This window comes from Maniola hyperantus, chromosome 23 (genome assembly GCF_902806685.2).
Source record: "Maniola hyperantus chromosome 23, iAphHyp1.2, whole genome shotgun sequence".
Lineage (NCBI taxonomy): Eukaryota > Metazoa > Arthropoda > Insecta > Lepidoptera > Nymphalidae > Maniola > Maniola hyperantus.
Window position 1 is genome coordinate 2,973,071 of NC_048558.1, and position 15,251 is coordinate 2,988,321.

A 15,251-nucleotide genomic window follows, 5' to 3' on the forward strand; every position below is an offset into this window, starting at 1 on the left:
ATGGCTTAATGCTAACCATACTGTAGGCCGTTCTTGGAACGATGACACAGCAGCATCTACTTCCAAAGTTCCTGTAGGAAAAGGATCGCGACTTATAATTTGTCACGCCGGAACCATCAACGGGTTTGTCGAAGGTTCTCTCATGGCTTTTGCGTCAAAAACCACTGGAGACTATCATGAAGACATGAATGGAGAAAAGTTTACTGAATGGTTTACCTCAATGTTGTGTAGCCTCCCTGAACCATCTATTATAATTATGGACAACGCCCCATACCACTCGATGCAAATTGACAAGCCACCTGCCCAATCCCAAAAGAAAGCTGATATCGTCGCATGGCTTCGTAAAAATGGCGTAGATGCAAACATGAATATGTTAAAAGCGGAATTAGTACGTCTTTTAAAAGAAAACAAACCAACCAAGATCCGATACGTCATTGACGAAATAGCATTAGAACATGGGCACAGAGTTATACGGTTACCGCCTTACCATTGTGAGTATAATGCGATTGAGTTGGTGTGGGCTCAAATTAAGGGATATGCTGCAAGACACAATACAGAACCCCCATTTACCACAAAAAAAATGCTAAAATTATTAGAAGAAGCTTGTGAACATGTGACTAAAGGAGACTGGGAAAAGGTTGTGAATAGAACTGTTAAATTAATAAGGGAAGATTATGAAAGAGATGTGAAAATAGATAATATTATAGAAAACGAACATATAATTATTAATGTATGTGATGATAGCAGTGACGACAGTGAAAATAGTAGTATGGACGAATCTGATTAATTATGGCCTTTTGTGGCACCTTTTTCGGTATCTTTTGTATTCATATGTTTCTTGTGTGCATATAAAGTATGTATATTCATTTTCGTTCAAATATTCAGTTCGTTCAAATAAATTAAATAAACATATACATTTTTGTTTTATTAAACCTATTTAATCAGGTACAAAAACAAAACTTAATTGTTTTTTGTTCGAGAATAAATTGACATTCCACATCACTATTGTAATGTGTCAAACCGGCCATCATAGCGTGCCGCTAGTGTACATATTCTTTGGGCACACCTCTTTCAGCGTCATTATAGCTCCATTTCAGTCAGCGCAGAACAAGCACTCTGGGCAGAGTGCTTGTTCTGCGAAGACTGAAATGAAATATCAGAGTGAAAATATGCACGAGCACTAACCCAACATGAGCCCAACGTATACCATTATCATCACCGACCCATCGCTGGCTCACCACTGAGCACGGGTCTCCTCTCAGAATGAGAAGGGTTTGGCCATAGTCCACCACACTGGCCAAGTGTAGATTGGTAGACTTCACACAACTTTGAGAACATCATGGAGAACTCTTAGACATACAGGTTTCCTCACAATGTTTTCCTTTACCGTTTAAGCAAGTGATAGGTAGGTAGGTATTTAATTGCTTAAAACTCACATAGGTCCAACTCCCAAAAATTAGAAGCCGAGATTGAACCCGGCGACCCAAGTGTAATAGGATTTGAACATCATTACAACAACGTAAATGGACGTACCGAACTACTTATTGACGGTCGAGGCGCGCTCTGAAGTCGGTGACCTCGTCTGCATTTGTACATCCCTTTCTGTCATACAACTTTAGAAAGAGACACAACTACTACATCCGATCCGACATTTTGACGCCGCTCGGCGCACAGTGACGTGTTCGGAGTCAAACAAGATAGATGATAGTCTTGCAAACTTTTGCTATCTTTATTATTGAAAATATTTCATTTTTAAACGTTTTTGAAGTTTCAAAATTACTTTTTGAACCATGCGAGAGTTTAAATACGATGTTGTTCAATTAATACACGCCGTAAAAGATCGACCGTGCCTGTGGGACAAGACGGCAGAAATTTACAAAGACCGAGCAGAAAGACGTGCCGCTTGGGAGGAAGTGTTTAGTCTTTTGGAGGAAAACTACGAGGAACTGTCGTCGGAACAAAAACGGGTTACTGGTAAGTTTAAACAAGATTTAATTTTAGCAAGAGGAAAAATGGTCGTAGTACCTACCTACCTACTTAATTTTGTGCTAAGTAAAGCGCTCTCCTAAGTAGCTACCTACTTCATATTACCACACGAGTAGATATATTAGACCAGAGGGGAAGCTTCATACTAGCGGCTGGCTGTAGGTTCACTCACTCTAGCGCAGCTCACGCACATATTACCACGCATTGTAATACTTAGTATGCAGTGTTTCCATATGTAGGTAAATCGAGAATTACCGTGTTGAAGGGTTAAAATTATGGTGTTTCTAGATTTAATTACGGTGGTTTAGCTAAAAGAATACCGTGTAAATTACCGTGTCATTTTTAAAAGAAAAAAGAATTTGCTTTTTAATCAATTATTAATATTATTCTGAATCTGACTCTCCTAGCATAGCAATATCTTTTTCATAAACGGATTTATTCATATTAATATTTTGTTAAATCTCATTAATTTTACATTTCATTCCTTCCTAATTACTTGAATAAGGACGAAAATAGATCGTTGAGATTTGATGCTTAAACCGAGAGCAAGAGAAATGTTGCCATTACGAAATATTCTAACGTGACTGAGATTCGTACTCGTATTACGCAGTATATTATGAATTTTTCACGTGATTTTTGTATTTCGGTGACACGGTCAAGGTAATGGGCATATTACCTTGACGGTAGATTAGGACTGAATTACGGTGCATCTACGGTAATTACCGTGTACATGGAAACACTGATAGTATGTATTATAATAACGTATCACGTAGACTGCATGTAGTACGCGACAGGTCGAGATGGCAATCGGGGAGGCCATAACACGGTGCGGGCGAGCGCAGATGACGTTCGGGTGTCAGGTGTGCGGGGCGTCCCGCCGCCTCATACCTCGATTGCCATCTCGACATGTGGCGTACCTAGGTGTTACGTACGTCTACGTTGCGAGTTTTACGCATTTACGTTTTTTCTTAAGAGATAAATGTCGTCCGTCTTTCCGGAGACGTGTTTGTGTACACCGGAAGTTACCATCCCAAATGACATAGGTTTCAACAGTACACTTTTTATAGGTTCATGTGCTATCATCTCATGACGTCACAAGGATTGGTAAGCAATGGTGGATTTCTTCATTACCATTACAATTTCAATCCATGTGACGTCACAGTCGGAATTACCATTGCGGCTACATCTATCATTTGCTTTAAGGTTTTTGAAGGAAAAACATCGTGAGGAAACCTGCACGCCTGATAGTTCTCCATTTCAAAGATTTGTGAAGTCTGCCAATACATACTTGACCAGCGTGGTAGACTTATGCCGGGCCCTATACCTTTCTCAGGACGCTTAGTGCTTGTTCCCAAGATTCTGATCCCACGTAGGTACCTATAGTATGCTACAGGTCGAAATTGCAATCGGGGAAGGAAGGCTCCGCACACCCCCCGCGCAAACCCGGGTGTGCGGGGGCGTTCCGCCGCCTCATACCCTGATTACTTTTCAACCTGTCGCGGACTAGTTGTCAGCGGGAGATTTGGTAAATTAAGACTATCAGCCCACGTTACCTATATCAGCAGGGTTAGCATGGGCGGGGATATAATTTTCTCCCCGGGGAAAGGATAAAATCTTTATCCCCTCCGACAGCTTTATCCACTCTCCGAGCATGGGCTCACGGGTGGATATAATTATCCACAGTGAATAAAACGGGGGACTTTTCGGTTTTTGGATCTTTTCCTTTACCTTTATTGGGTTAATGGTAATTGGTATTTGGGACCTATGTTGGGTTTATGTTAGGGTTCCCAACCATATTCCAAACATAACCCAAACACAACCCAAACATAACACAAACACAACCCAAACATAACCCAAACACAACCCAAACATAACCTAAACCCAACAGGTACCGCGAGACATGTTTTGATTTTTTAAGTTCTATGAGAATAAACTTAAACCCACGTCTAATGTCGAGGATAAAATTGTCCCCGAATTAGGGATAAACTTCTCCTCTCCCCTGTTGCCGTGCTTTGAGAGGTGGACAAGTAAATTTTATCCCTCGTCAGTGGATATAATTGGGGGATAAAATTTTTGTCTCCTGCCCATGCTAGGGGGGCTGGGCGAACAATTTTATGGCGCATAGTTACTTACCTACCTGAAATTCTGTTTTTTCTTTCAGGTGAACAAATTCTAAATAAATGGACAAACATCCGCGATACATTTGTCAAGACACTTAAGCGCTCCAGAATGGGAAGACCTCGTAGAAAATACCTATTATACGACCACGTGAAATTCCTTATCAAAGTTATAAACACAGAAGAGGATTTCAACGTCGAACTAAGCACTGACGATAACTCGGCGTATATGAAAACAGAAAGGGAAAGTCCACAAGAAATTCCAACTACCAGTACCAGAAAACGATCAAAGAAATTAAACTATTGTGAGGAAGAACCAAAAAGAAGCAAGGAATATGATAAATATGAGAAAATGGAAGCAGATTTCGCTGAAATAGACGAATGTAATGATCCGAGGATAATGAATGAGGACGAAGCGTTCTTTGCTTCGCTTCTGCCGTCGGTTGTTAAATATTCCGAAGATGAGCGACTGGAGTTCAGGATTGAGGTGTTGGCGGTTATGAAGAGAATCAAGGAGAAAAGGAATTGGTAACCATTTGTTTTACAGGCGTAAAATTCCTCATCCAAGTTACCAACACTAAGCAACGATGACAACTCAGCGTATATGAAAACAGAAAGGGAAAGTCCAAAAGAAAACCCAACTACCAGTACCAGAAAACGGTCAAAGAAATTAAATTATTGTGACGAAGAACCAAAAAGAAGCAAGGAACATAATAAATGAGAATGAAGCGTTCTTTGCTTCGCTTCTGCCGTCGGTTAAGTATTCTGAAGATGAGAGACTGGAGTTCAGGATTGAGGTGTTGGCGGTTATGAAGAGAATCAAGGAGAAAAGGAATTGGTAACCATTTGTTTTATAGGCGTAAAACTCCTCATCAAAGTTACCAACACTGAACTGATGTCAACTCAGCGTATATGAAAACAGAAAGAGAAAGTCCAAAAAAACCCCAACTAGGTACCAGAAAACGGTCAAAGAAATTAAATTATTGTGACGAAGAACCAAAAAGAAGCAAGGAATATGATAATTAATGAGGACGAAGCGTTCTTTGCTTCGCTTCTGCCGTCGGTTAAGTATTCTGAAGATGAAGAGACACAGGTTATGAAGAGAATAAAGGAGAAGAGGAATTGGTAACCATTTGTTTAATATAGATCAAGTATTATCACACGAGTAGATACTATAGACCAGAGGGGAAGCTTCACACTAGCTCACGCACACCAGGACGTGTCACGTGTTTGCGCCCAGTTCGATGGCAAACGGCGGCAAACGGAGCGTCCGTGACACGTCCTGGTGTGCGTGAGCTGCGCTATGAGTGAGTGAACCAACAGCCAGCCGCTAGTATGAAGCTTCCCCTCTGGTCTATATATCTACTCGTGTGGTATTATTATGCACTTCGATCCAACGTGTACCAGGCCCATGAAAAATTTCAGTTTCTGTAAATAAAAGAATTGTTTAATAGATAAGTTTTTTAATGATCATTTTTGTAGCACTTTCAAAAGTAATGTTTACACAATAATCATTAATCTCAAAAACACTTTTTGGGTGAAATAGAAAAAAAATGAAACCTAAATATTATCAAGTCATTTACATCTAATAAATTTTAACCTCTAAGTGAAAATAACAAAAACAAACCCTCAATACTTGTAGTTTGACAGTTAATATCGCAGGTAAACCGATCTACAATATCGAACAATAACAACATGCTTATGGGGAATATAAAAAACTCCAATTCTTAATTTTAAGAAAAGGCAGAAAAACTGTTTTGTCTTTTCAGAGTGAAAAATATACACTCAATTTTCAAAAAAAAAAACTTATGGAGAACGCGTCTCAATATTTGGATATCGGTTTGCCTTTAGTCGGTTCTTCACAAACCTTTTGAGTTATAAAATATAATCATAAATCCTCACACATGAAACGCTTTGTCGCGAGGCTCATCGAAACGACAGAATATATGGATAGTGTACAACACACACAAAAACTTCTCGAAAATCTTTTCTTTACAGACCTGCACCTACTCGTATTTAGACAAATTAGTTAAATCCATTTACAATTTTCATAATTATACGCTATGGCAAACCTGATTTTTCTATTATTGCATTCAAATTAGCTAATTTCATTTCCCGTATAGCGAAACTGCCCAATAAAATATCCGTTAGCAAAACTTGCACCCAGTCTTATCAAACGCCAAATATATTCATTCATCTAAACTTCTTTCAGTCAGCAGAACTTTTTATGAAAATGGGGGTAGTCGCAAAACCACAGGAAGAACTGGCTAAAGGCGCGTGTGAACTTTACCTAACAACGCTATCTTACCACTACTTGAAGTAACATCGTGAACTATGGTTTATACCGAATCCCACTCGATTACGAGCGCACAAAACATATTTGATACAATTCACTATAACATAGGACCGCTTTGGGAACGATCGAGCTCACTAAATTCACTAACTCTTCCCACATTTTTATATACATTTATTACGCGTAAGTACCACGAGAAAATTCTGTCATCGAAAAATGGGGATAGTCCCCCCATGTCTATAAGTTTATATACACAAACGGTAGAATACTGTATTTATTTGCGGCTTATAGCCTTAAAAATCGGGGAAGTACCCGATGATACCGCGTCGAATCTACACAAGTCTATAACGGTACGTAGTGACTAGAGTCCCCGTAACGATATTGGGGGACATAGTTATTTACACCCTTATTTTGGATATTTAAAATCACTCTAACTTAATAAATTCTACTATACTATACGGCGACGCGTCATCGCCTTTCGTGAACGCAAAAAAGCAGCACTGAAAAGGCGCATTGGCACCGATTGTTTCTCAAAACGTAATCTCGAAAAATAAACCGCCAAAGTTTAAAGCTCAACGTCTGTTCAACGTTCGATTTGTGCAGTTCCCATGGAAGTTGCCATTTCAATTAAATCTAATAATATAGTACACAGTATCGAAAATTAAAAGTACAAGACATCGGCATCACTAACGGCAATACACTAAGGAAAACTCTGTTTATCAGTCTAGCATTATTAAGAGGGGATATATAGATTTAACCATACATCTAAATCTAGGACAAATTCACATTTGAGTATGGCCTGTATCGTCTAAACGGAAACGCTTAACCTGCAGGGAGGTAGCCTATAAAATACCACTTATATACAATTAATATTATTAATACAGTATGTATACGAATATATTACACGAAATTTAACAATTAAACAAAATATCTTCTGAAATAAAAAAAACGACACGGATATAATTACGAAACAAAAGTTTTTAACTGTAAAAAAAATAGATTTGAACTCTTCTTCTGAAATGAATAAAATCGCCACGGATCACGAAATACTACTTGTATTTCGTAGAGTAAAAAATATATATTTGAACTGTCCGGTGACGGTTTATGAAACCATGATGTATGTAACACGATGTTAAAGGACAATAATTAAGCTTACAGCTAAAAATCAACAAAAAAAATACATGCGAACAGAAGCTAAGTTATTTATTATTATATACAAAACGATTTAACAATGTACCATCACTTAAACACTAGAGAAACCTCATAGTAGAGATCGGTGTCAGTCTGGTGCGGCGACATGAACGTATAAGGAGCATCACGGCGACTTTTTGCAGCAATACAGATTACAGACGCACGTATAGTGCATACATTTTGAGAACAGCTCACTCGCCATTTTTGCTCCATGTGGCAACTGTCAAAGCAAAAGTACGATTTTAGTCCTTAATCTAAGCGTAAACCGTACTTTTGACATACTAGTTGATACAGCAAATATACGAGCGGGTTCTCAAATTTATCCACAAATGTTCTCAAAATGTGTTTATGTTCTCAAAATTTATATCTTGATCACGATTTTGAATAGCGACAGTAGCTATACAGAAGCGCGAGTAAAGGTACACAGGCTAGCGACGCATCGCTACTGTATAGCGACCTTTTTGAGTCTGTATCGCTGCAAAAAGTCGCGGTGAGCGATCTCCTTAAGTCGCCGCGACGCGATATAAGTCCAAAAATCACTATACGTCTTCTAATTAGTAAAATCCATGGCAGGTTTTCTCTGTCGGGGCTTTTTCGGCCTCGGGGGAGCTGGGGAGCCAGTGCAGCAGTGGCATCCTCGTTTCACGACCCCACGACCCGATGCCCGGCGTCGTACTTCCAAATTATCAGGGGACCTTTCCCCGGCCCGAGTTTTTCCGGACATGCTCCGTTCCACTTCTCCGTCTAGAGCGTGGTACATCCGTTTCGCGGGGTACGTGCGCAGCGGTGGATGATGCGTATCATCCGCAGACGATCCGTCCGCACTGCCGCTCCGTTCGATCCCCCTCGCGTTTTTAATCACCGAGTCCAGTCTCATATGAGTTCCTACTCCACTGGAATCCGTGGAATTCGTCTCGTCAAATGAAGGGCTTTTGCAACACTTTTCGCTGTCGCTACTAAAATCCATTGGTCGTCTGCTTTCAGATCGCTCGGAAGCAGAATTCGACTCCCAGAATAATTCCGCGTGTCTTTCTGGTGAAGAGTTATCGTCGTCCACATCCCCAGCGATGGATTCTAAGGTTGCATCTCGGGAACTGTCTTCGGCTATCATTTTGGCGTCATCACCAGCGATTATTGCATCTGGTTCGTCAATAAGGAACCTCGTGTCCCTTTTATCGTCTTCGTAGCAGACTCGTCTAATTACTTGCGTAGCGTTTCCCGTCGAGTGAACGATCGCCGAAGCTGTATTGGAGAGGTGGAGTTCTCTTGAATCTGTCAATATATTATCGAACTTTGTGAGTCCATCGTCTTTGACCAGCACCGATGAGAGGTTGAGATTGCCGTGAGTGACCGGTGAGGAGTTGATGATTTGATCCATGTGAGAGTATTTCACGTTATTTGGTATTGCATGGTCGGGATTCGCCTGTGATATGACCGTGGCCTGGGGCGCTGTGACGAGCACGGTGGCGGGCGCTCGACCAGCGTGGAATATTGTGGATGTAATGTGACGACCTTTGAGGCCTGATATCGTAAATGGTTGTACCTGGAAAAAGATAGGTAATAACTTATATTCAAGATACTGTAGTTTGTTAAGAAATTGGAGCGGTAATAGCAAAGTGGTTAAGACGTCAGCCTCCTATTCGGGAGATTAGGGGTTCCATCCCGTGCGCGCAACTCTTACCTTTTTGGAGTTATGTATTTTAAAGTGTGTGCGAAGGAAAACATCGTGAGTAAACCGGCATAGTAAATTAATCAAACCGGCATAGTAAATTAATCTGACGCTGACAGACACTCGACTGGAAACTTTACCTAAGTGAGAAGAAGACCGTACCTCTCCTTCATCCGTAGGCTCGCTATGGAAGGTAGTGTTGGGATGCGAACGGGCAAACTCTTCCTGATCCAATTGTATGGTAGCTTGCATCCCGTCCTCGCTCACAGTCACTATGCCCTCATCTAGTCCAAGGGTAGTCACGTCCAATTCCTGCTGGTCTTCATGGACGTCTGGTTGCAGCAGTTCGTCTGTTGCTATCTGGTCATCTATGTCTGGTTGTGGGATGCCGCTTTGGTTGAGGATTGTTGGTTGAGCTGCAACAAAATACAAGTCAAATCTTTATTTTCCACTAAATGATGCGATATCGTCCTCGTAGATTTAGATTTTTAAGAACCCTAACTAGGGTCACTCTTTCGTCACCTTACCGCATAACTGCTGTCTAGACGGCGTCGTCGAACCTCTCTACAGTACGCGGCAGAAAGTAATATACATCGACCTTTAGAAAGAGCTAGGCGGTTTTTTAGAGCATTGTCTGTCGTTGAGACCGACAAAACCTCATATAGGTATGAGTGATAGAGACAACGCTCTACAAAGCCGAAGTGTCATTCTAAAGGCCCATGTACATTATTTTCTACCGAGTACTGTATGTACCTAATAACTAATATCATAACCTTAAGGCAGTTACGCACTCATCCGATCCGAGTCCGTGATAATACGTTCCTTTTTGTTTTATATGGTAGCTTATGACATGTCGTAGATATTTTTTATATCCGTATTTTCACGGATTCGGATCGGATGAGTGCGTGATCGAAGTATAAAAGAAAAATGTATTACGCGTGTGTGAATGTTGCGGGGCGTCGTGAGCTGGCGAGGCGGCAAACAACAGCTCTGCCTCGGGGAACAGCTCCGAGGCGGACGGCGAGTCCACGCCGAGGTCCTCGCACTCCTCCGATAGAGATTTCTGGAAATAGGCACTACCCTGAGGCCAAGGTCTCCAATTCAATATGGTTTCCTTATTTATAAGCTACATATAAAGTACATAACATAGTTTCTTAAGGCGCAAGGCCCACAGACCTTTAGAAAGAGAAAGCGGTTTCTTAGAGCGTTGTCTCTGCCGTTGGGACATACGTATGAATGACAGAGACAACGCTATACAAAGCTGAAATCTCATTCCAAAGGTCGATATACAATATTTCTTGCCGGATTTTAAACACAAGCTACCTCGCTTACAATTCGCGCGAACAAACATGCGCGTAGGCAACAAACAATAATAGAGGGACGGGCGGTATGATTGGCTGAGATATTTTCGCGCCATTCAAATATAAGATTTCTGCACAAGTACATAAGCATAACTTATAATAAAAATGGTAGTATTGTACTTGTATGGTAAAAGTCAGTGTTCTGGTGCTCGATTGTGGTAGAATGACAGCTACAATGTCACGATCGCAATCACCTCTGATTGGTTGACACTCGTTCACTATTGGCTACAATACATTGTTGCAACAAGAATCGCACAAATTCAGCCAATCACAACAATTGAGATTGTAATAATGATTGATGCAAGTTTTACAGAATCGACCTACAGAGCTAGTTCTATTTGCCTGAAGCCTACTATAACAGTTTTCAACTCATAAAGACAATCACATTCTATAATTCACAATACATACCTGCAATCGTAGTTCATGCTCCAATATAGCGTACTTATGTCTCAGAGCTGCCGCCGATACATGCGTTAGTCTGTGATGACGTTGGGAGGTACCATCCTTTTTGTGAACCACCTGTGTAAAGTTACTCTGTGTTATGACTAGCATTCAGTTATGTATAAGTTCCGCAAATTGCTCTTGCGCTGGAACCATGTCTCATTAACATCGAAATGACGTCATTTTGACATCAGCCGAAATAAAAATATACCATCAGCTCGAAACTTCAGTCTAGTGCTGACGTCACTAAAATGGTGGCCACGCGCATTAGCAATTTGTGGGACTTATACACGTTATAAAGAACCGTTTATAATGCTTTCAAGCTTTTAGTTGTTAATTAATTCAGCAACCCTCAATTGAGTAATGCATTCGACAATCATCATATTTGTCCGTAAAAAATGAGTTTTCATGCGCCATTTTAACTCTATGTGTCAACTGTCATGTCAAAAAACCGGCCAAGTGCGAGTCAGACTCGCGTACTGAGGGTGCCGTAATACAATCGTATTTTATCGACATTTTGCATGATAAATCAAAAACTATTATACCTAAAAATAAATAAAAATCTGTTTTAGAATGTACAAATAAAGCCCTTTCATATGATACCCCACTTGGTATAGTAATCTTACTTTGAAAGTTGAAAATAGCAATATTTGTTCATGACCACAATTTTTTTTGTGTCATGTAACCACAAATTCACGGTTTTCAGATTTTTCTCCGAATGTCTGCAATAAGACCTACCTACCTGCCAAATTTCATGATTCTAGGTCAACGGGAAGTACCCTGTAGGTTTCTTGACAGACTGACAGACAACAAAGTGATCCTATAAGGGTTCCGTTTTTCCTTTTGAGGTACGGAACCCTAAAAACGGTTCAACTTTTAAATGAGGACTAAATCGTACTTTTGAAATGACAGTTGACACAAAGCTAAAATGCCGAGTGAGAACTCATTTTGTACGCATTACAGTTAAATGAAATAAACTATAATAATCTTTTAACTAAATATACCGTATCTTTACTAATATTATAAAGAGAAAAGATTTGTTTGTTTGTTTCGCTAAACTTTGAAACTACTGAACCGATTTTAATAATTCTTTCACCATTAGTTAGCTACTTTATAAAGAAGTAACACATGCTATATAATATTACGTATACAGGGTGTAACCAGAACGCTAGCAAAAACTTAGCGTTATTGTTATACTACCTAAACACAATCCAATACCAATAAACATTTGCCTCATTTTGTAGTTTTAGTGATTTAGTATTTTTAAAACCCGCAATGTATAGCATGCAAAACTCGGGTCAATGCCCCGCCTACAACGCGTCATTGACTCCGAGTGGCCTACTTGCGTAACGTTCGTTGACCTCTAGCGTCAGTCAAATGTTTTATTTGCAATCTATCGTAAACTTTTACAATATTACAGGATTTTTTAAATATTTTTTCGCGTTTTTTTTGTGGTATCATATCAGTAATCATCAGTACTGTCTATCACCTGTCTTCCTTTTTGCCATCGTTCTGGTTACATCCTGCATATCTCAAATTCCACCCGAGCAAAGACGGGCAAATCAGCTAGTATTATATTATGAGCTTGTGTTTCCTAGGATAACAGATTATCATCGGATTCAAGTATCAAACAATTCTGATTGCGAGTGCATTACGCAATTATTCCCTCTATCTTTAGTCTTATGTTATTTTTCTAAAAGCGTTTTTATACCAAGCTTTTATAGAATTTTTTTTAATTATCACGCTTAAATTATTTTTTAGTTTTTTTATTTTAAATATGAAAGACACAATACAAGCGACCGATAACTCAATTAAAAAGGTTGTAACTATTTAATCTAAATATATAAAAGGAAAAGGTGACTGACTGACTGTCTGATCTATCAACGCACAGTTCAAACTACTGGACGGATGGCATGCAGATAGCTATTATGACGAAGGCATCCGCTAAGAAAGGATTTTAGGAAACTCATCCTCTATGGGGGTGAAATATGGGTTTGAAAATTATGTAGTCCACGCAGACGAAGTCGCGAGCATAAGCTAGTAATTATTATGTTTTAAGCTAGGTTTCATTCGAGTTAATACAACAACATCAAAGAAGAGAAACAGCATGAGATTAAAAAATTACGATTTTGCCTATTGGAAACTACAATACAATCAAGTCCCACTATACATGGGACAAAACATACGTAAACAGCACATTTGGAGGTATGTAAATGACTGAAAATATAAGATTTAACAAAATATAGTTTTATTTTAACGTTTAAACTATCGTGAGTGACTCCCATTGTATATAATATCTCACACGGCTTTACTCTCGTGTTCAGTCGACCCTAACCCGACTAGTTTCGAACCCATACGGCTGCTTCCCCCCCCCCCCCCTCACAACGGGCTGTGCGGGCAGCGGCGCGCAGTCTTAACCGCGACGCGTGCGCGAACTGACTCCGTTTGAGGACCCCGGACGGGGTTCGAAACTAGTCGGGCTAGCGTCGACTGAACACGTGAGTAAAGCCGTGAGAGACAAAATATCGTTTGTTGAATGAAGATGATTAACATGCACCATGATAGAGGCCGTACTTGACTATGGAAATACCGAGGAGTCATTGCCACATGCAAAAATTAAGAGGGGTTTATTCCTAGTACGCTACAAACAAACGTATAGTCCGCGATAGGTCGAGATGGCAATCGGGGAGGGAACGCCCCGCATAGCCTCTGCGGTAACCCTGTGCGGGGCGTCCCCCCGCTTCATACCCTTGATTGCTATCTCGACCTGTCACGTACTATAATTTGCCTCTCATTTTAATACTAACCAGTTAAACTCAATGAAACTTTGTAGATTCGTTCTAGGAACTAATAACTATGTCTGTGGTTTTTAAGATAACCATTAAAAAAAATTAAATAAAAGGAGGAGGCCGGGGTTTCGATTCCGAGTACACATCTCTAACTTTTCGGAGTTATGTGCGTTTTAATTAGACATCACTTGCGTTAACGGTGAAGTAAAACCTCGTGAGGAAACCTGCATGCCTGAGAGTTCTCCATAATGTTCTCAAAGGTGTGTGTCTGCCAATCCGCATATGGCCAGCGTATACTATGGCCCTTCTCACTCTGAGAGGAGACCCGTGCTGATGATGATGTGTTATTTTAAAAATAGTAATTTTTGAAAAAAGCTGGAAAACCACAGACGCGTGTTTCTATTAGTTTCTAGAAGGTGGCTACAAAATTACACGAAATTTACATCATCGAGTTTGAAATGAAATGAAATGATTTATTTGTTTTAAAAGGTCTTTTTAAAATTGTGCCAGGGACCCTGAAGTAAGTTTGCAAAACCTGTATCTCAGGGTCCCCGCTCTCCCTCCTCCGTCATTAACAAATAAACACTTATACAAAACTAGTATTTTGAGTTTGATTGGTTAATATTCAAATGAGAGTCAAATTACGTATGTATGGAGCGAGTTACGGAAAGGCCGCCGTTAAAGTCGTTTTAATATCAAAGGGCAAAATCTAAAATGTATGACGGAAGAAAATTTCAAAATAAGCGTTTACAAGAACTTTTAGTTCAAACATCCTTCTCAGAACATAGACAATTAAAGAGAAAAATCAAAAATACAAAGACTATTGGGAAGACATTTATGAGACTTAAAAGAATATGGTTTTTCTTCGTTACGTGTGTAGCATGCCTAATAGAAGCGACAATTCTTTGAACTTTACAATAAAAATTAATTGTTAAAAAGTGTAAGAAGTTTTATTTATTAAATGCGCCCACAAAACTAGATTTTTAGTAATATGGTGGCAAAATTTTACACATTCTCAAAACTAAACTAATGGACTAAGGCCAGGGCGTGCCAGACCTTCATTGATTTATAAAAGCTGAAAGTTTATCTGCGTATTCCAAATATCCAAACAAGCGTTCCTCCCCGTGTTGGGGACCATACGCAGAGAAACATTCAGCTTTAATAAAATAACGAAGGTCTGGCACGCGCTGGCTCTCTCTATAAATTGACAGAACAAAAATGCTATCCATTTTCGCAGACGAAAAGGATAGCTATATATTTAGACTTGTCATTTTAGTAGGATTTTGAGATTGTGTAAAACAGAATTTGCCACATTTTAAAACAATAAGCAAGCTAAAAGCATGACGCCAGTAATTGTTAAATTTTAAAAAAGATCTCCCATATATTTAGACTGGAAACATATTA

General features: G+C 39.7%; 2 protein-coding genes across 5 annotated transcripts in view; one reads left to right on the forward strand and one right to left on the reverse strand.

Annotated features, from left to right (window-relative positions):
- The first annotated feature begins 1,685 nt into the window (after positions 1-1,685).
- On the forward strand, positions 1,686-5,463 carry LOC117993294 (uncharacterized). Its single transcript, XM_034981076.2, has 2 exons — positions 1,686-1,974; positions 4,148-5,463. The coding sequence occupies exons 1-2, from the start codon at positions 1,791-1,793 to the stop codon at positions 4,633-4,635; spliced, it is 672 nt and encodes a 223-aa protein (XP_034836967.1). The 5' UTR covers positions 1,686-1,790; the 3' UTR covers positions 4,636-5,463.
- Positions 5,464-6,345: 882 nt separating this feature from the next.
- Positions 6,346-15,251, reverse strand: part of LOC117993212 (extracellular matrix-binding protein ebh-like) — a 36,693-nt gene continuing 27,787 nt past the window's right edge. For 2 of the 4 annotated variants that reach the window (XM_069506411.1, XM_069506409.1), the window contains 4 exons: positions 11,026-11,136; positions 10,193-10,319; positions 9,419-9,672; positions 6,346-9,130 (listed from right to left, as the gene is read on the reverse strand). In XM_069506411.1, coding sequence (XP_069362512.1) covers positions 8,138-9,130; positions 9,419-9,672; positions 10,193-10,319; positions 11,026-11,136 — 1,485 coding nt within the window. In that variant the 3' untranslated portion in view covers positions 6,346-8,137. Of the gene's footprint in view, positions 9,131-9,418; positions 9,673-10,192; positions 10,338-11,025; positions 11,137-15,251 lie in introns of all 4 variants that reach the window. The other 2 variants (XM_069506410.1, XM_069506408.1) reach the window with 1 other exon arrangement.

Bases quoted from the DNA above. Each gene is read 5' to 3' on its own strand.
- LOC117993294 (XM_034981076.2), top strand. From the start codon at position 1,791: ATGCGAGAGTTTAAATACGATGTTGTTCAATTAATACACGCCGTAAAA. The intron at 1,975-4,147 runs GTAAGTTTAAAC...TTTTTCTTTCAG, and splicing joins GGAACAAAAACGGGTTACTG to GTGAACAAATTCTAAATAAA.